This window comes from Aedes albopictus, chromosome 2 (genome assembly GCF_035046485.1).
Source record: "Aedes albopictus strain Foshan chromosome 2, AalbF5, whole genome shotgun sequence".
Taxonomy (NCBI): Eukaryota; Metazoa; Arthropoda; class Insecta; order Diptera; family Culicidae; genus Aedes; species Aedes albopictus.
In genome coordinates, this window is record NC_085137.1 from 112,788,222 (window position 1) to 112,808,806 (window position 20,585).

General features: G+C 44.3%; 2 protein-coding genes across 5 annotated transcripts in view; both read right to left on the bottom strand.

Moving 5' to 3' along the window:
- LOC109414139 (paxillin) overlaps window positions 1-20,585 on the bottom strand; it is a 285,833-nt gene that overhangs the window by 246,008 nt on the left and 19,240 nt on the right. The gene's annotated exons all lie outside the window — the stretch shown is intronic.
- On the bottom strand, window positions 497-20,432 carry LOC109420687 (ubiquitin carboxyl-terminal hydrolase 7). Of its 4 annotated transcripts, none has more exons than XM_062850253.1 (4): window positions 19,823-20,432; window positions 15,199-15,537; window positions 13,252-15,104; window positions 497-6,181 (listed from the first exon to the last, which is right to left on the bottom strand). In XM_062850253.1, exons 3-4 carry the CDS (start codon window positions 14,878-14,880, stop codon window positions 4,445-4,447), a joined length of 3,366 nt encoding a protein of 1,121 aa, XP_062706237.1. In that variant the 5' UTR covers window positions 14,881-15,104; window positions 15,199-15,537; window positions 19,823-20,432; the 3' UTR covers window positions 497-4,444. The 4 variants fall into 4 exon arrangements, with proteins under 4 accessions (XP_062706237.1, XP_062706238.1, XP_019550665.1 ...); XM_062850254.1 differs by having other exon boundaries at window positions 15,199-15,541; XM_019695120.3 differs by having other exon boundaries at window positions 13,252-14,845; window positions 19,823-20,431.

The window sequence follows — 20,585 nt, forward strand, 5'->3', positions numbered from 1 at the left end:
CTTCATCTTTTCCTTCATTTATTTTGCTTCATAGCGTAATGATCTAACTATGAGCACTTAATACATAGTGATAAGTACTAGATAAAAGATATAAGACAAAGAATGATAAGTACATACGTTTTATGAGTATTGAATGTTCCGATCCAGGTTCGAGAAGCTTCTTAAGCAGCTTTCAAGTAGAAGTTCCGATTAAGTTCAGTGTGAGCCTCAAGCAACCAGATAGTTCCATTCGGAGATTTGTCTGAATTTCGTGGAGCTTGAAAGTGTGCATTTTGTTATTAGAAGCGGAACTTTTGATTACTTGGGATAGTTACCCCGGTCTCCCCTATTCCCCTTTGAAATCGTAGGAAGTCACACTGCAGTAACAACATAAATAGCACTCACTCTAATGATGTGTTCGTTCATTACCTTTCTTCGTCCATCCATCAACAAATTAATTTCCATCGATCCAAATCCAATTTACCTTCCCACGTAAAACAAAAAAAAACACCCAAAGTAGATTTTTAGAACATTTTTATTGATTTTTTTTTTATTTTATAATTTTTACTTGTTTTTATTACAATTACAGCACTCCTCCTTCTTCTCGTCCTCCTTTGGACCTCTACTAACTCGTCAACACAGCATCCACTCGATCCTGCTTGCTCAGTACATTCTTATATCCCGTCTTTGTTTTTGTCGGGTTTTTGTTCCGAGATGTCCGGATCTTTTCAAGAATGACAAGACACGGTTTAGCGCGTTATTTCATGCCTCATAGTTTCCCCCTAAGAATTAGTTTTCCTTTTGTCCCTTCGAGAGGCAGAGGAAAGAAGCGATTTGCTGTTGCCGCTTATACCATTTCGTCGTTTCTCGTGAGTTTTAAAACAAAAACATTTTTCTCTTGGAATATGTATGTGTGTGTTGTGTGTGAGTGTGGGTGTGTAGGAAAGGGGGTGGGGGTGTTTTGAGGACTTTGATTCGTTGACAAAAACCAAATCTACGACGGCTCGACTTCCGGCATGAGTTTGTTTGCTTTTGTCTACTTTTTGTTTTAATAGTTTTAGGTATATTATCAGGCTTTCTTCCACAGTCAGTGATTCCATTTATTTCTGTACCATTTTTCTTTTATTCAGCGAGAATTTTAAGTGATTTATAATTCTGTCCTTGGATTTACTAGCCGGGAGCTTAATGTGTGTGGTTTTCCTTGTTCTGCTTTGCATTTAGTTTTCTGTTATAACTATAGTCTTAATTGTTTAACTTTTCATTCACTTCCTTCTTTTAATTTAAATATAAATAATCGATTTGCCTTAATATGTTTTCTCTGTGTATGTGTGAGCCTTGGAGAATGTTCCATAATTCTCTCTAACACGTCCGGCAGGTGATAATGGGTTTTCTAGGCTATCTCTTTCGCTCTCGCTCTTTCCGGTGCTCGACTGAAGAGTGAAAGTTTCTTTTATATATTTTTTTTTTTTTTGTTAGAACAAGTAAGAGGCTCATTATAATCCTACAACTAGCCTGGTGGATTGGACAACGAAATTGGGGAGGGTGAAAACAAGCGTCATCATTCATGATTGGAGAGGGTTGCGGTGTACTACAGGGGTTACTCAAAATAACTGGGACAGGTAAAATTTTCACTTTTCAAAAGATGTTCAACTCGCTGTAACTTTCCAAAAAGTGCATCAAATATTCTCAATTTTTTACTGTAAGTTCATCAACTAGTTGTGTATCAGTAGTCCAATTTTGGAGAATATCAGACCATTGTCCACGGAATTATAAAGATTCTAGAAAAAGGTAAAATTATCCGATAGCCAACCTTGAGCTGTTATATCTCCGGATTCAATGAACCGAATGCAATGAAATTTTGACCATTCATGACTTGTATAATGAGCTATGAAAAACCTTTGACTTAACTTAAAATTCTTAACACGGAAGAAAATTATAACGATTAGATTATTTTTCTAATAAAACACCAAATTATCCAAAACTTCAACATCGTTTCAAAATTCAAGATGCAAATTATAGTTCAATTAATTTCCCTCTAAATGACTTATATATAAATGTGTTTTGAAGGAAAGTTACAACATAGCCGCTAATATATTGAGAAAGTAATGGGATGCATATTAGAAATTGATGAATTTACTAAAAAATCGTGAAATTAATTAAGTCGTTATAACTTTTTCTCTTGTTAAAAATTTAAAGTGAGGTTAAACGTTTTTAAGAGTTCATCATATAAGTCATGAATGATCAAAATTTCATTGCAATCAGTTCATTGAATCCGGAGATATAAAAGCTCAAAGTTGGCTATCGAATAATTATACGCTTTTCAAGAATCTTTATATCTTCGTGAAGAATAGCCTGATCTTTTCCAAATTTGAACCACTGATACACAACTAGTTGATGAACTTACAGTAAAAATTTGAGAATATTTGATGCCCTTTTCAAAAAGTTACAGCGAGTTGAACATTTTTTGAAAAGTGAAAATTTTACCTGTCCCAGTTATTTTGAGTATCCCCTGTAACTGTATGATATTTCTCGAAAAAAAAATGAAAACAAAAATATCTGTCATAGAAATTTGAATCCAATGACGATTGACACTGGTATTTACTTCTAGGACTGTTATAACGTTTTGATGTTCATATGTGTAACAGAAACACGCCTTCGATGAACAAATTTTAATTTAGATAGCGAATGCTTTTTAAATTCCAACCTGCGGAACTGTTGTAATAGTTGTTGTTGAATACGATTTATAGCACATGGTTTCCTTCCTTCTACCTACAATCTAAATTTCTATTTGGCCATACGTAAATACTTGTTTATGTTGTGCACTTGGACATCAAAGCGTTACAACATGTATGTGGTTTCCAAAGAGTCAATGCAGGCCAACAATCGCAAAACAAACGCACATTTGTAAGGTTTTTTTCTTTGACCACAAGTGCCTCAACTTTTTCGCGACTTGTGCGCTGTCGTTTTAATGACAAAGAGATAGATGCGCACTGCTACCGACATGAGTCAGAATAGTTTGGTTGCATTGCGACTCAGTTGTGGAACGTCCGATTAGGTAACGAAGATACAATACTCTCTCTGGAATGTTGGAGAGAAGTAACGCTGTACAATGAAGCGCTGCCACAGTAACACGTCAAAAAAATCCTTCGAGCGCAACGTGTTTGCGCCCGCAAATGACACATTTCCCGGAATGATCTATTTTTACTCGGAACGCAATTTCAATATCTTAAAACAAAGAAGAAGATCGGGGAACTTACGTATTTTCGGCAGTTTTGTTCTCTTCGTCATGAGGGCGTTTTTGAAACCTGATGAACTCAGAGTTGGCCTCAAGTCCTTCCCAACCAAGCTGAGTTATATGCCCAAATTTCAGGTAATGTGGCCCACAAAACCCCCCATGACGAAGAGAACAAACCTGCCAATACCCTTCGTCACCATAAGTTATCTTCCAGGGTTACCCCGAGCAATGGCATTCTCCGGGAACTGTCATACCAGAGCTGCTCGTTCTATTTTTCCGTGCAAACTTCAGGTCAGTTATCGCAATCCTATTTCCGCAAAATTTTAACAGACATGCCGAATAAACGGCCTGAAAAGTTTTGAATTCAAGATTCTAGGCATGCATTTTACAGGATTCCAAACTCCGAGAGGGCTGAGTATAATCAACATGAAGACATAAAGAAACCTGGTTCAGTACTACGTCAAATCTATATTTCTACGCCTCTAAAAAAATAATTTCAGCACATTGTTTTGTGAATATTAGTTCTCCGGGAAATATCATACAATCGTCGCACTTGGATCGTCCAGTTGATCATGCATAAAAGCTATTTTTTCCTCGAAAATAAAAACACTAGTCATTGATTTCGCCGCTGTGCGCGCGCGAGCGCTCGCAGGAAATTTGAGGATGGCTCCCTAGCGCGAATCTCTCAATTCATGATAACTTATAAACTGTTACAATATAACTATGTATGTATACCACATGCACTTCACACCTGTTGAATTCCTCAAATCTTGTTGTGTTTTGCAGTATGCCTTTCTATCGTATGCGCGCGCGCCTGTATGTGTGTGTGTGTTTGTGGGAGGGGTGTTTGTTGCTTTTAAACTTGTCGATATAAAAAACGGTAATAAAAAAATTAATAACAGCATCCATCTTTCACACTTTTAAACTTGTTGATTTTGTTTTTTCTATTAGAGTTTTCGCTTGGCTTTTGGAACGTGACAATTTAGGATTTTACACACCTGCACTGCTACTGCTGCTGCTGCTAAAAACAAAAACCTCGATCAAAACGAGCGGACTAACCCTGCGAAACTGATCGAAACCACTGGGCCGGTAGTACAGATAGGTTTTCTTGATGTCGGAACTTTTTCACCTTTTTTATTATTTTTTGGTCACAAACGAAAAACACTAGCAGCGCGTCATAAAAGCAAGCCGGGAAAAATTGATTTCTATGTGTGGTTTTGGGGGGTTCTCCTAGTTGTAGATTTTGATCGCCTTCTCCATGTAGTTGAACCTGCTTCGCTTGGTATTTTTGTTGATGTGTTCCAGGCCCAGGTAGGTCCGCGAGTTCACATCTCCCGGATCCGGGCGGAACATCTCCAGGTTGATTACGATCGTCTCGTCATCGATGTAGTCCACGTGTTCGGTGATGATGGCCAGCTTGTACTTTTCCCACTCCTTGTCGGACACGTTGAGCTTCTTCTTGATGCGCTCCTTGAGAGCGGCGAACGTCTCTTGGTGCACCGTCCGGATGAAGAAAGGGATGCCAAAAATGCTACCAATGTCCTTGGTGAAATGCAGTACCGGTACGAGCATCTCGTTCTCCGCCAGGTTGATTTCGTCCTCGGCCACCTCCTCGATTCGGTACATCTTCTGATTGCTAATGGTGGACCGCTGCACAAACGTGTTGTCCGTGTAGTCGTGCAGCTGATCGAGGGGAGTGTCCTTGGATGGCCCGGGCGCTAGTCGGTTCTTGGAGAGTTCCGATATTCTCAGAATCTTCGTACTATTTTCACTGAACTCAATGACCTTGGCCGCCTCCGCCAGCAAACTCTGCACCGTTCCGTTCTTGTTCGGGTACAGAATTAGCTCCTTCTCTTCCTTCAGGTTCGGCATCAGATATAAACAGCGGAATTGTTTCTTGTTTTCCAATTCGTTAATACTAATCGAAAGCTTCTGATAGAACAACTTCCTAACAGTTTTGGCCTTCGTATAGCTAAGGATGTCCTTCAACGTGCCCGTGTAGGTGTACGGAAGAGGCTGTCCGGGAATATCACTAAAATTTTTACACTTGAAAAACTGAATTTCGTACGGATTAACGTTGATTCTCCGGCCGCAGGCCTTAGCTATCTGGTCGTAGTTCGACTCGGATGACAAGTCCAACGTAAAACCGGTGTCGTTCGGGTTCAGCGTGTCCACAAAGACCACTTCAATCCGACAGTACAGATCCTTCAGATATTCTTCGCACGTCGGGAACTCCAGATGCTCCACGCCCGGATTGACCTTCTCGATGATGATGATCGAACCGTTGATCGCCCGCGAAAGTGCCGCATCAATTACATAAGCATCCCTAATTTTCGTAGCCTTGTTGATGTCCGTAACCTCGTACAGCTGGATTTCCGTACCCGGTTCAAAATGCGCTCTCCTAACACACTCCTCCTGGAAGTTGTGATCCGAGAGGAACTGTTTCGCCTTGAAGAACCCATGGCCGCAGTAGTTTAACCGCTTCTCAATCGGATCATACGACTTGAAAAATATCAACAAATCGTTCTCCTCGATCGGGTCCAAATGGTCCGAGTCCGGCGAGCCCATCTCCAAAAATATGGTCCACGAATTCTTCGGATCCTGGTACGCGTGCTTACTGCAGGGTTCGTTTGCATTCTGGTCAATCAGCGTAAACTTGTGTATCCTCAGGTCGTTCTTCGACACGGTCCACATGCGCATCTTGTCCGGGTCCACCTTGAAGGTTTTCGAAAACAGTGTTGCCAGCTCGGCGATGGTGGTCGCCTTGCGTACCTTGAAGCTTCGGTACGTGGCCGTGGCCGGATCGAAGAGGTCCGACTTCTGATAGATTTCCATGTAGTCCTCTAGCAGTACGTTGATGTTCATGTAGCTGGTGGCCTCGGTGCGCTCTGTTCTGCGGCACTGCTGGATGCGTCGCTGCTCGTCCAGGCGCTCCTGCAGTTCTTCCGGAATATCGCTACATTTGACCTAAGGAAAAGCAACATAACAGTGATTATTTTTCTTTGTTCGCCAAGAAAATGTTAGTGCACCGAAGAAGGATGTTTAATATAGTAAGGAAATTTACTTCCGTTCTGATTACTAATCAGTGTTGCCAGTTTTATAGAGAATTCTAAGTCATCACAACAATAAGAGTAGGGTATGATTGTAATCAGAGGTATAAATACGATTTGATAAAACAGTTTTTACTAACATCGAATTATGGCAAAAGAAACAGTGTTTTACTAAATGCTTATGTTCCTTCCCATTTTGCCATACTTTAGCGCAGCCTAGGCACTGTTGTCCTTTTCTGAAAACTCTGAAGATTGAGGTGGCACGACCCCAAGCGCTTGTTCACCAAGGAGGTGCAGCTCAAACTGTGTTTGTTGGCATCCAGCGACTAAGTAAGAAACGCTGGATCACGCGAGTGTGGTCGTCCCAGTTATAGTTGAGAGGCTGGACAAAACTGGCAAGATGACCTCCAGCACAACAGGAGTGTTGACGTAGGCCCAATAAGCCACCCGTAAAAAATCGCATTACGAATAATATAGGAGACAATATGACTCGATACAATCGACTAGCAGTAGTAGCAACAGGTGGAACAGGGTCAATAAGCTCGTACTTATCCTCGGTCATCGCTTGTGGTACACTTTTTTTGAATGGCTTGAGATTCGGTCCCCGATTCCGGCCATGTGATCGACGTGCCTACCGTCATCAAGTCGTATGGAGTATCGGAGTTTGCCCACTTTCGTCACAACTGTGCCGAATTGCCACTTATTTCCCGAAAGAAAATCGCGAACTCGTACACTGTCCCCTTCGGAAAACGAGCGGGCAACGGGGTTTGCTTCCCGGATTCTTCGGTAGCAGCAGGTCCAGGCGGGATTTGATCTGTCTTCCGAACATCATCATGGATAGGAATTGTCCGGTTGACGGATGGATCATCTTCCGATACGTCTTCAGGATATAGGCAAGTTTGACATCCAGTTGCGACTTCGAACAACGAAGAGCCTTGAGCTTCTGTTTAAAAGTCTGAACATAACGTTCAGCTTGTTGGTGGTAGGGGGCACCCATCTTATTTGTTATATCGTTCTGCTTCAAGAATCACTGGAACGAATCCACCGTGAACTGTGTTCCGTGATCACTCATAAACACCGTAGAGATTCCAAAGCGGCTGAAGATCTCCCGGGACATTTGTTCTGTACTTTCGGCTGTGATTGAATTGCAGACTTGGATTTCAGGCCACTTCGTGTAGGCGTCGACAACTATGAAGAAATAGGAGCCAAGGAACGGGCCCGCGAAATCCGTGTTAACTCTCTGGAAAAGGGGAGCGGGACATTTGGCATAAAGTCATTTGGCATAAGGTCGTTTGGCATAAGGTCACTTGGCATAAAGACATTTGGCATAACGGTCATTTGGCATAATGGACATTTGGCATAATCGAAATGCACCCTTCTTTATTATGCCAAGTGTCCATTATGCCAAATGACCGTTATGCCAAATGTCTTTATGCCAAGTGACCTTATGCCAAACGGCCTTATGCCAAATGACTTTATGCCAAATGACACAGACCCCTGGAAAAGTACGGTCGCTGGCTCCCATGGGTGTGACAGAACTTCCGCTGGTTCGGGACGTACAGCTTGACAATCCGCGCAGTTTGAAATCATGGACTCGATGTCCTCAATGCAGACATCACTGGCAACCCTTTGTGTTCGTTGAAGATCTTCGTAATCGCATGGTTATCCGTCACCAGGATGGATCTTCGCCCGTACAAGTACTGGAACTTTTTGACACCGAAGATGATGGCGTAAGCCTCTTTGTCGACCTGCATATACCTTTGTTGTGCCTGGTTCAATGTTTGAGATGTGAACTGTATTGGGCGTTCAGAACCATCCGGGTAGACGTGGCTCAACACGGCTCCCACGCCGTACGTACGGTGAAGCGTCCGTAGCCAGGACTAACGGCAACTCCGGCGAGTAATGCACCAAACACCTCTCCGACTGCATCTGACAGCGCTGAAGGAACGATGCCATTCCTTCATCCACTTGAAGTCAAACACATCCTTCAACAAGTTGTTCAACGGATACAACGTGCTACTCAAATTGTCGAGAAAGCGACCGTAGTAATTGACAAAACCTACGAATGATCCCACTTCGTCCTTATTCCGGGGTCGCGGCATGTCCTGGATTACATCCATCTTCTTCGGCATCTTGTGAACCCCCTCTCGATCGAGGAGATATCCGCAGTATTCGATACGGTCGACGAAAAAAACGCATTTCTGCTTATTCACCCTGATATTGTAGTGGTCCAACCTACGCAGCACTCCTTCCAAGCGAACCAGATGAATCGCATCGGTCGGCCCTGTGACCTTAATATCGTCTAAGAATACGGTAACACCTTCGATTCCTTGGAGGATGATCTCGATTTGGCGTTGCCATATTGCGGGAGCGGACGAAATACCGTACATGAGACGATTTGGACGATATAGCCACAGACAAACAGACGTACCACTTGGAACAAATTGCGATAAAAATCATCGTCACGAAAACATAATCGCCCAATGCTAATTAAGCTGTGGTACGCAAACCACTCAATAGGTGGCGGTAGTGAGCAAACGTCAAACAGGAACAAAAACGATGCGAGCGCCGTGACCGAGCGATTTGCGAACTACAAAATATTTGAACTAACCGTTAAAAAGCGTAACGATGAGGAGCGAGTAGAGTGAGACGTCTGTTTGTCTGTGATATAGCCTTCGATGCGTATTCAACGTTATGATATATCGGTCTTCGGGGGCAACTTCCAACTGAAGATACGCTTGAACAAGATCGATCTAAGAAAACTTCTCGCCACGTCAAGAGACACAAACAGCTCGTCAACAGTTGATAGAGGATGCCGATCGATTTTCAGGCTGGGTTTCACTGTCTGTTTTTAATTCCCGCTAATTCTGACTCGGTTCTCTGATTTCCTAACCGGAACAATAGGAGTTGCCCAGTTGCTGTTGTCTACCTTGGTTAGGACGCCCTCGGAGACCAACTTGTCCAGTTCATCCTCCACTGCCTTTTGCAAATTGAAAGGGACCTTCCGCGCCTTCAGAAAAACCGGAGTCGCATTCGGCTTCAAAGTGAGACGAGCCTGCACAGAAGAAATTCTACCGATCGAATCTACGAAAACCTTTCCGTAAGTCCTGAGAAGTTCATTCAATGCAACAGACGGAGACGCCGCAGGGGGGTTGATCGAGTGGACTGTGGATGTGTTCCGCAACACAGAATTCCAATCGACCGCAAGAACCTTCAACCACTCACGGCCCAATAGAGGATGCTTCCCAGCGTCAACAACGTACAGCGGCAGACGCGATTTTGATCCGTTGAATTCCACGTCCGCATCTCACCCCCTTGACGCGAATGTCGGTGTTGCAGTAGCTGACAAGATTCACGTCACTATTTCGTAGAACCATCCCGCGAATGCTTCCACTGGAAGTTGATTATGCTGACCGGGCTTCCCGTATCGACCTCGAAGCGCATCTCGGCACCGTAAACCTTCACTGGCAGCCACATTTTTCCTTCCAACGATCGTGATTCTACTGTACAAATCTCCCCAACAACAATATCCCCACCAGAAGCAGCATCAGATCTTCCTGCGTTATCACGAAGTTCAATGTAACTTGTCCACGCTGAACCTGGCTTCGGACCTTGCCGGCTACTATCCCCTTTGTTCGCAGCAGATTTCTCCATACAAACACGCTCAACAAGCAACCTACCGTCTGAGTCTCGGTTAAAATTCAGAAACCGAGATTTGCACAGCCGAGGTCGGCAAATAAAACTGAGTGTGCGCTTCATCCCAAACACGAGCTGATTCCTCAAAGCGGTCTCCAGGTAGTTCCCGAAATTACAGGTTACGCCTATCCTTCGCAAAGCAACAAGGTACCTACTCATCGATTGTCTCGTCCGGGGAACTAGCGTTCTTGTCCCCCTGTCGACGGCATTTGAACCTAAAGTTCTCGTTAGTGCAGCAATTTTTCGACAGGCCTTTATGATAGCGATATTTTGTTTTTTTCATTTTCTCCGTTTTGGTTTTCCTGTCAATGTTGCTTTCCGATGAGCAACACGGGAGCGAAATGAAATAGGTACTCACACTCGCACGCAGCGTGCTGAAAGCGAGAGCTGACAGGGCTAAATTTCCATTTAATTTTCTGTAGTTGAGTGTTTTCACCCGTGGTAGCGTATAGGGCACTCACTCTCACAAGCCACCGCTTGAGACGAATGGCGTTTCAGCATGGGTAGTGTGTCGATGATTGGGAATTGATCTTGTTGGGTCGCTCACGAATGGAGCTCTCGGACTCATTCAGTTCTCACATCGAGGAACTGAAAACGACCTCCGCAGTCATTCATTTTCGGCTGAAAAACAGGCACTGAGACTGATATTTTGCAGGACTGGTTCTCGCCAATTTCGAGGGGCTGGAGATTGAAATATCCCTCGAGCACATCAACAATCTGTTGGCATATCATGTTGCGCAGGTTTCGTGGAGCCACTTTATCACAGGCAATATCGTACGTGTCGGGACCCATCAAATGGAGCAGCAAATTTCTACGACGCCATTCTTCCTCCGACGCTGTCTCTAACCTATCCACCCATCGCGCCCACCGAATCTTCTTCCGATCGAAGGCGTCGATGTGGAAGTTCGGTGGCGGAGCACCTCCTTATGACTATTGCACCATCCTCGTCGGCCAAAACGGTTGTATCGGCGGAGAAAGGACGATCGGACGCGGAGTAAATGTAAAAACGTTCGGACTCGGTACAAACACGTTTAATAATGATCAGTTCAAGTTTGGTTGGCAATACATGTCAAAGGGTCAAAGTAGTCAAGGTGATAGGTAGTGCATTACACCGAGAAATTATGACAAGGACCTATCTATCGTGGCGCTAACATCGACACTAATCACTACCTGATAATGATTAAACTGCGCCCAAAACTCTCCGTTATCAACAATGTGCAGTATCGATGTTCGCCCCGGAACAACCTAGAGCGACTGAAGCAACTGGATGTAGTCTCAGCATACGCGTCGAACCTCGAGACACCGTTACCGGACGAGAGTGTGCTGGTTGTGGCCCCTCTGGAGGACTGCTGGAGTACAGTCAAAGCAGCCATCAACAACGCAGCCCAGAGCATTATTTTTTTTTTTTATTCCTTGTTGGGTATCTAAGTCACTGCGACCAGTTGATAGATCTATTGTGACAGCACTATCGGGTACGTAGAACGGAGTCGACGAAACGATTGGTTGGACGAGGAGTGCTGAGCGGTTTCGAAGGAGAAGTACACAGCTCGGGTGGTAATTCTGCAGCATGGAACCCGACAGAATATAGAGCGGCACGGACAGAAGCGGCAGCAGCAGACCCGCCTATTCCGGATGAAAAAGCGCCACCTAGAAGAAGAAACGGAGTGCGAGGAAATTGAACTGCTGTGCCGTTCACAAAAAAACGAAGGTTCTACCAGAATCTCAACGCATCCCGCAAAGGCTTTGTTCCGCAAGCCGAAAGCTGTAGGGATTAGGGCGGGAGCATGCTGACGGACAAACGTGAGGTGGTCGAAAGGTGCAAGCAGTACTTCGACGAGCACCTGAATGGCGAAGAGAATGAAGCACGGGGGAACAGGGTAGCGAAAAAAAAAAAAATGATGGTGCAGCAGAGGACGGGAACGAATCAACTCTCACGTTGAGGGAAGTTACGATACCATCCACCAGCTCAAAAACAACAAAGCGGCTGGTAAGAACGGAATCGCAGCAGAACTCATCAAGATGGGCCCCGAAAAGTTGGCCACCTGTTTGCACCGGTAAGTAGTCAAGATCTGGGAAACCGAACAACTACCGGAGGAGTGGAAGGAAAGGATAATCTGTTTCATCCACAAGAAAGGCGGCAAGTTAATGTATGAGAATGTATGAGAACTTTCGAGCGATCATCATATTAATGCCGCCTACATGCTATCCTTGATCATCTTCCGTCGTATTTCACATAAAGTAAATGAGTTCGTGGGAAGTTACCAAGCCGGTTTCATCGACGGCCGATCGACAACGGGCCAGATCTTCACCGTACGGCAAATCCTCCAGAAATGCTGTGAATACCAGGTCCCAACGCACCACCTGTTCATGGACTTCAAGGCGGCATACGATAGTTCGACCGCACAGAGCTATGGAAAATCATGGACGAGAACAGCTTTTTCGGGAAGCTTACCAAACTGATAAGAGCAACGATAAACGGCGTGCAAAACAGCGAAAGGATTTCCGGTGCACTATCCAGTTCATTCAAATTGACGGCGTGCAGGAGAACGGTGTGTGGCGGCGAAGGATGAACCACGAGCTCGCTGCACTCTACGGTGAACCCAACATCCTGAAAGTGGCTGAAGCTGGACGGATACGGTGGGCAGGGCATGTAGCAAGAATGCCGGACAACAACACTGCAAAGTTGGTGTTTGCTAACCATCCGGTTGGTACAAGAAGGCGGGGAGCGCAGAGAGCACGATGGGCGGACCAGGTGGAGCGTGATCTGGCGAGTGTTGGGCGTGACCTATGTTGGAGAGCTGCAGCTGCAAATCGAGTATTATGGCGGCAAATTGTTGGTTCAGTGTTATCATGAATTTGATGTTGAACTAAATAAATGAATGAATTTTTAGGTTCAGCTTCTGAAATGAGCTGTGTAGGTGATTGAATCTAGATAAGCAAAATGACATTTTCAGCACCATCATCGCATATGACTAGGTAGGGTATGTATTCCATCAGTAATCTCACGCTCCCATTTTCATCCTATTCAAAAACAAGCGATTACGGCACCGATTGATTCCGTTCTTCTTGTTTTCATGGGTGCTCACTTCTAACAAAAAATACAAAAATAAGAAACAAAACAAACAGCGCTTCAATCCCTTGTTTTTCGTAGGATGAAAATGGGAGCCACATGCTTAAGAAGGGAACCAATACCCTACATGAAAAAATAGTGTTACAGTGAAAAATTAGCTTACCACACAAACACATCCTTCTTCGGCGAAGATAATAAGATATAAAAAAAGTTTCACTCACCTCTTCCAGCACCTCGTGAATAACCGACTCCCGCACATAGACCAACATGTACGCGTTGCTGCTGTGCCGTATGTTCAGGTCGTTGTCGTGTCCACCGTAGTTCTGCTCAATGGCCTCGTTCCGGGCGCAACGGGAAACCACATCGTCATCAAACTTGCACCACTTGCCGTCGTTCTTCGGGTTGATGTAGACCACGTAGTGGCCACCGTGATTGTCGCCGGAATGAACCAATACCGCGTGCAGGATGTACGTGGCCGGGGTGTCCTCCGGTTTCTCCAGGAAAGGATCCAGATTGATTTTTTCGTCGAATTCAAACCGGTCGTTGAATTTGACCGAGCTATCGGTGATCGGGTCGTATTGGAAGCGCATCAGGTGCAGATGCAGGACCGGGGGAAACTTGCTGAACAGGATTCCTTTTTCGGCCTTTTGAAGGCCGTGCTCCCCGGCGTCGTACTTGTTATCGTCGTCCAGGATTTCCGTGGCGATGTAGTCCTTAAAGGACTCGTTGATGTTCTTCTTGCCCTTGATGTTGAGCTGGATGTCGTAGAATGTCTCCGTTCGTCGGCTGGTGTAGTCCACGTTTTGACACTTGATGTAGGAGATCATTTTGCCCTCGAAGAGCTTGGGGATGGTACCTTCCAGGCTGGTTCCTTTCATTTTATTTTCCAGCTTATCGAGGAGTACGCGCAGGAACTCCTGGACGTCGTGCTGCATGAAGGAATCGAGAGCATCCCAGCCGAAGCTTTTCGTGAGCTTCTTCGTGCCGACGGGTTTGCTTTGAGTTTGGAGGTCGTGAAACACCCGCTGGAGGGCCAGGGCGACGGATTTGCAGTCGTCGTCGGCTTCCGTTGGCATTTTGTAGACCGCTTTTCGCAGTTGATTGGTAAAATATAGGGTCTGGAGTAGGGAGTTCATGTAGCAGGTCGCTCCCTGGTTCTTCAAACCCACGTAACCGGTGTGTTTTTTCGAGTCCCAGAAGATGCCACGCGGGGGTTCGGCTGTTACGTGTACTTCCAGGGTGATGGCATCGTTCTGGATGTAGCCATTTTCCGGATTGAGGATGTCCATCCAATTCATGAAGAACGAGAATCCCCAATCGTTTTCGATCCGACTGAAGGTATGTCGGATCTTCCGGACAAACGGTTCCCGTCCGGGTATGACCGAGAGCAATCGTAATTCCGCCGATGCGAAGCAACTCCAGTTGGAACTGTCGCTTTCCCCGTTGCACTGCAGGAAAAAGCCAAGCCCCTTGCTGGCCGGTGTCGTTGTTTCACTGTTTCGCTTCATGGCCATGATCTTCCAGGGCAAATTCCGAACATAGTAAGGAGGGGACAGAATCGAGTCGTTGAATCTGCTGAGGTTCTCCACCTTGAAGCTGAAAGTGGCTTCCGGTCGCACCTCATCGTCCAGATTGTCCTGGTCGTCCATACTCATCTGCTCCGGTCCGGACGTTCCGCCGCCGCCGCCTCCTCCTCCGCCTCCGTTGGCCGGATTGTATCCCACCGGAGCATTTTTCTGCACGGTCGGCGGATCTACCTCGTTGTCGTCTTGCGTGTCCATTGCTTCGACCGTCTTGTCGTAATCCATAGCGGCGCTGGAAGTGTATTTACAACGTTTTGGTTCCGTCATCGTTCGACATTTTTTGTTGTTATTGTTATTGGTGTGCGCGTGTGTATTTATTTTTTTCGCGATACACACAATTTCAGGTTATTTTCGTTATTTCGGCAAGCACGATCACATCACACGAGGAAAAAGGAATTATGAAGAGTTTTTTTTTCCGAACACAGAGACACGCAACGAAGAGAGATGTCGGAAAACGATTGGAGGAAGAGAAAGAAGAAAAGAAAAAGAAACTTTCAGAAAAACGATGGCAAAGGCTGGCAATAATCGAAAGGATTGCCCCTGGCCCCCGACGGCGAGCGAGTTGGACAATCAGGAAATACGTACTTTAAGCCCCCGTCCGCCGTTGGAAGAAATCCCAGCTCGAGTCCTTAATGGGGTCCTTAAATCCGTCCGAGAAAAAGCACTTTTCTTCAAACTTCGTCCGCGAGTGCCTCCTCCCTCTTGGATGCACAGCAAAAACTCTTATGACGTTCCTCCGTCTGTGAGCCGTGGAGCTGTCAGAAAACGCGACAGAGCAAAATGGAAGCCTACTTTGCTCTTTGGCTGCTGCTCCTCCTAGCTGTAGATGGGACGTGTTGTTCTTCGTTTCCGTTTTGCGCAATATGCTTCCGATCCGCGCGTTGCACCAGCTTCTTTCACACGTTCCAGGGAACCATTGGCTACCTGGCTAGCGCGGCAGCAGTCCCAATCGGGGGCACAACGAGAAAAATTACACAAATTAATGCAAAAATGCGAACTACTTTTACACCTGGTCTATCGTCAGTCGTCGCGGCTATGAAACTCACTCGCACTCTGCGGTCACTGGTGATGGATGGAGTTGGCTGGCTGCCATCCAGAGCCAGACAGAGGGAGACTCGCACACAAATCGGTGATCTCTCGCTCTCTCATTTGGTGACATTTTGGTTTGTTCACTTCTCACGTTTGTTCACTGTTCACCGCTCAGCAAAGGAAGATGTGAACCGGCATCGCTTGCAATGATGCCAGTTGATCTCCTAATTTTATATTCGACTTTTGAAATTTCTAGATTGAGTTTTAGTAATGGGTTTAGTAATGGGTTTAGTAATTTCATTTGAAAATTCATGAAACATTTGAGGGGGTTAGAAGTAAAAGTGACAAAACCCCACTTTCGAGTAAATGAGATTTCAGTACCAAATTTTGAAAACGACGTATAATAGGACAGATCGGTGAAGTACTAGATTTGTAGTAATGAGCTGGATTTTTGTATGGTGAGAAGGTCAATTCTCCGTTTCTGCAAAGAAATGGTGCAAAAAGCGTGGGTATTATGATTCCTTGCCTAATTTGATGCTGTTTGAGCAAAACTTTGGGTAACTGTGTTGTTGTTTTCTCCATTTCTTGCAACATAAACAACATAGTCATCCAAAGTTTTGCTCAAACAGCATCAATTTAGGCAAGGAATCATAATACCCACACTTTTTCCACCATTTCATTGCAGAAACGGAGAATTGACCTTCTCACCATACAAAAATTCAGCTCATTACTACAAATCTAGTACTACACCGAACGTGCCCCATCAATGGTGTAGCATTGATTATACGTCGTTTTCAAAATTTGTTACTGATTTAAAGTTTTTCATCAATTTTCAATCCCATACAAAATGTATGGAGTTTCAATATCAATCCAATTTTCTACGATATTGTAATTTTTCTGATTTGGTTTAGTGAATTAAATCGACACTGATTTTTCATTTGGGCCTAACTGACATTTGCGAGTTCTCTTCATCGATCCTCTGTTTGTGTTATCACAGAATGTGTATTGAGTTTTCCAAAGATTTTTTGGTTGAAATGCGAAGAAGACGACTACATGTTGCTATAGAAACAAAAAGAATAATGATTTTGTTTGTTTTGATCAAGTTATTAGCGAAAGAGAGAGTCGACGAAGAGAAATCGATCAAAGCAGTTAGGCCCTTATGAAAAATCATTGTCAAAATATTGCCATTTTCTTTAGCCTAATCGAAAGAGCTCATTTTTTCTGAGTATAACGTGATTTTATTGCGTTCCAATGACTTTGTTTTGATGCTTAAATAAACAAAACAGTTTTAATTGCCGTGGATAGAATGGCAGTTCAATCGATAAAGTGACAGTTCGCCCCGAACAAACAATTTTCTTCATACAAACTTTAATAGCATTTTAAAAATAGTTCCCGGGCACCAAAAATGATGAAATTTTAGATTTCGACTATTCTTTGGACGGAGATTCCGATTATACAATAATCTGGGTACCCCCAAAGAACCCAATTCCTGAAAGCTTGAAATCTGCAGATTTTTTTTATATGCTTAGCTCAAAATCGACAAAATGGTCACCTACACCCCTTGAATTCTGGGAGCCTCATTTCAAATACAGTAGACGTTCGATAACTGCAACCAGGGATGGGATCATTCATTTGCAAAGAGTAACATTCACTTTATAATATCTCAGTTCAGAAGCATTCTATCAAAAAACTAGCAGAACTATTTCGGTAGCTTCGGTAATCGATTTTACTGAGGCTCAGCACTCCAACTGTCAAAACCGGGTGCAAAAGGTAAACAATGCAGAATAACTGTATTCAGCTGTTCTATTTTCGTCAAAAATTTACCGATGAATTGAACCTTGAAATTTTATCTGATAGACCACCTCACGGCGAAATTCTATCTCGTTCGCTCTTTGAGTGAGTTTGAAAACAACAGAACCAGTACCTGTCAAATTTGACAGGAGTTGGTCCTGTTGTTTTCTAATTTCCCGTAGGAGAGAAAGAGAACAATTTCTTGATGACGTCACCGTGTAATGGAGTATAGCATTAGGGTCGCACATGCATACCAAATTCATGAACGAGCTGTGAAGGCAACTCTCCACGCGGTGAATGTAAATTACATTCACGCCGTGGACAGTTGCGTTTGCTGCCTTCTGTTGACTTTCTTATTGACGCTACGCTAGTACATTGTTCAACAAAGTTTCAGGTAAAACAAAAATGAAAAAGTTCTCCATACATTAGTTTTTGCTACGATGTTTCTGAAGCGAGTTATTCGCAAGCGAATGTAAATGATTGCAAATGAATGATCCCATTCTTGACTGCAACATGTTTACGTTTCACTTACCGAATGAAATTCGATAACAGCAAACTGACAGACGTCAATGAACTGTCAGTTGCTGCAGAATGTAAACAATGTGCATATGGAAAATATCGCATTGCAGCAAAAGTGCATGCGAAAAACATCGCAACGCTGTTGACATTTCATTTTGACGGATAACGGTGCGATAACTGCAAAATTGTTGCACTTAGCGGACTTGCAGTTTAAAAGCATTGCAGTTAAAGCAAGAGTTAAGGGAAGATTCAAAAATTACGTCCATCGTTTTTCGGGATTTCTAGACCCCCCCCTCCCCCCTTTCTCTTTTCTTCTTGGCGTAACGTCCTCACTGGGACAAAGCCTGCTTCTCAGCTTAGTGTTCTATGAGCACTTCCACAGTTATTAACTGAGAGCTTCCTCTGCCAATGACCATTTTGCATGTGTATATCGTGTGGCAGGTACGAAGATACTCTATGCCCAAGGAAGTCAAGGAAATTTCCTTTACGAAAAGATCCTGGACCGACCGGGAATCGAACCCGTCACCCTCAGCATGGTCATGCTGAATACCCGTGCCCCGTGCGTTTACCGCCTCGGCTATATGGGCCCCCTCCCCCCTCTGTCACACAATTTCCCTATACCCAATACACGTACTGTCACACTTTTCTAGACCCCCCCCCTCCCCCAAATGTTGGACGTAATTTTTGGACGTTCCCTAAAGCGTTTGCACCGAGCGAACGTCTACTGTATGTAGCAGAAAATCGCACACTAAGATCAGCTCGGTATTTTTCCCATCTTTTTACTGAGTTCTCAACAGCAGATTTAACTCGGTACGCTCGGCTATTTCTTTTGCGGAAATTCTGTAAATGAGTTATATACCGAGCTCAGATAATAAACTGTCAAAAGTTACTGATGCACGGTAAATATCATTATTGGTGAACGGTTGATATGATATGTACCGAGATAAATTTGCTGTTGAAAACTCGGTAAAAAGATGGAAAAAATAAATACTGAACTCAGTGAAAAAAATTAATGAGCTTGAACATCTGAATCTTAGTGTGCGTGGCTTACGTAGCAGTTTCAAGCTGTTTAGTGAGTTCCTCTATGAGCCATTTTACGAAGTAACAACAATGTTGATGATGATATTGATTTTCACGGGTTATTGGACGCTACCTCCTTTCCGCTACCTTCATTCATAAAATCGGCTCGTAAAATGGACTATAGAGATAAGTGACATTTCAACACACTATAGCGCAAATTTTTCCTCACACAAAAGTGCACGCCGATTGAAAGGCTATTCAGATTGCATATGCAAATATTACCCAATCGAATTGGATAAAACGGGTAAATAATGATAAAACTAACGTCCGGGGTAAGAGTGCAAATATTTTCCTCGCAGTTTCACAACTACATCTACAAAAAAGGCACGCATACATTTGAACGTGATTACCACTATTGATAAATATAAAACTGGCAACATTGTATCAACGGTGAGTAGTGAACATTCCAACGCAACCGAAACGTGAGAAACCGATGAGCAACCATGAGAGCAGTTCTCACCGCAATGAGATGCAATCACCGCGCATCCGAGCAAGGAAACAAACAAGAAGAAGACCGGACAAAACATTGATGATAAGTGAACGTGAGTTGGTGAGTACCGGATTAAGCAAGTGATTCGATGAGACACAATTAGACGGCAAATTTTCGCCCCTCTCTTGCTCACGAATCGTTCGGTGGAAGTCCCTTGCGATTCTCCCCAGTATCCGTCATCTTCTTGTTTGGTTCCCCGCCGCCGCATCCGACTGACCGCACACACTGGTGCACTGGTTCCGCGCCGCACCGCACTTCACCCAGGATAGGATGATGATTCGATAAAAGATTCCACCTCACCTTGTCCACCACTTTGGGGTCGAAGAAAAAGAAAACTTCTATTCACTTTTTTCTCGCTTTTTTTTGCTGATTCGCCTTTTTCCTTTGCTGCTCGTCGTTTGTCAAGCTTTTTTCTCGTTCAATTATTATGCAATATCCATCCTTGTTGGGTCGTCGTAATTCTGCATGGCCACTGGTCACGGAAAAATCGATCCAAAATTCGACAATTTTCTTCGTTCCCCACTATTTAATTACTTTTCACTGCGTCTCACTGTGCGGGTCCAATATTACTGCCAATCGGTTTTCGGAAAATTTCCGATGCCTTTTTTTCGCTCGCCCCAAAAAGAGTGAGACGTGTTTTTCTGCTCTCTTGCACTCTATCCTGGCGAAATTGGATACATTGAAATAAAAGTCGTAACTCCACCGTCGTCGGTCCGATGATGGACAATCGCGAGGAAAATATTGGTCACTACACTTGGCTCTTTGCTGCACTCAGAAAGACGTCGAACACTCCGCGGTCGATTGACACAAAGGCGAAATTTACGGTCCACTTCGTTTTGTCACGACTCACACGGAGTAGTGAGTGGCGAGAATGGTGATTTTCTTATTTTTATTTTCACTTTCTGCGGCTGACGGAGAGAAGAACACGCACACACTCACACTAATCCTTGTGCAATTCTTCACTGTTCATGAATGGTGATGCATGGCACTGGCTCAGGCTGAGATCTCTCGATGTGTGAGAGAGATGAGGTTGACAGAGACCGAATTTCGCGACTTCTACGAT

What these genes read in the sequence shown, in the direction of transcription:
- LOC109420687 (XM_062850253.1), bottom strand. Translation starts at nt 14,880, where the DNA reads ATGACGGAACCAAAACGTTGTAAATACACTTCCAGCGCCGCTATGGAT. An exon ending in TTCACGAGGTGCTGGAAGAG is followed by an intron (nt 6,182 to 13,251) that starts GTGAGTGAAACT and finishes GCTTTTCCTTAG; the next exon opens with GTCAAATGTAGCGATATTCC.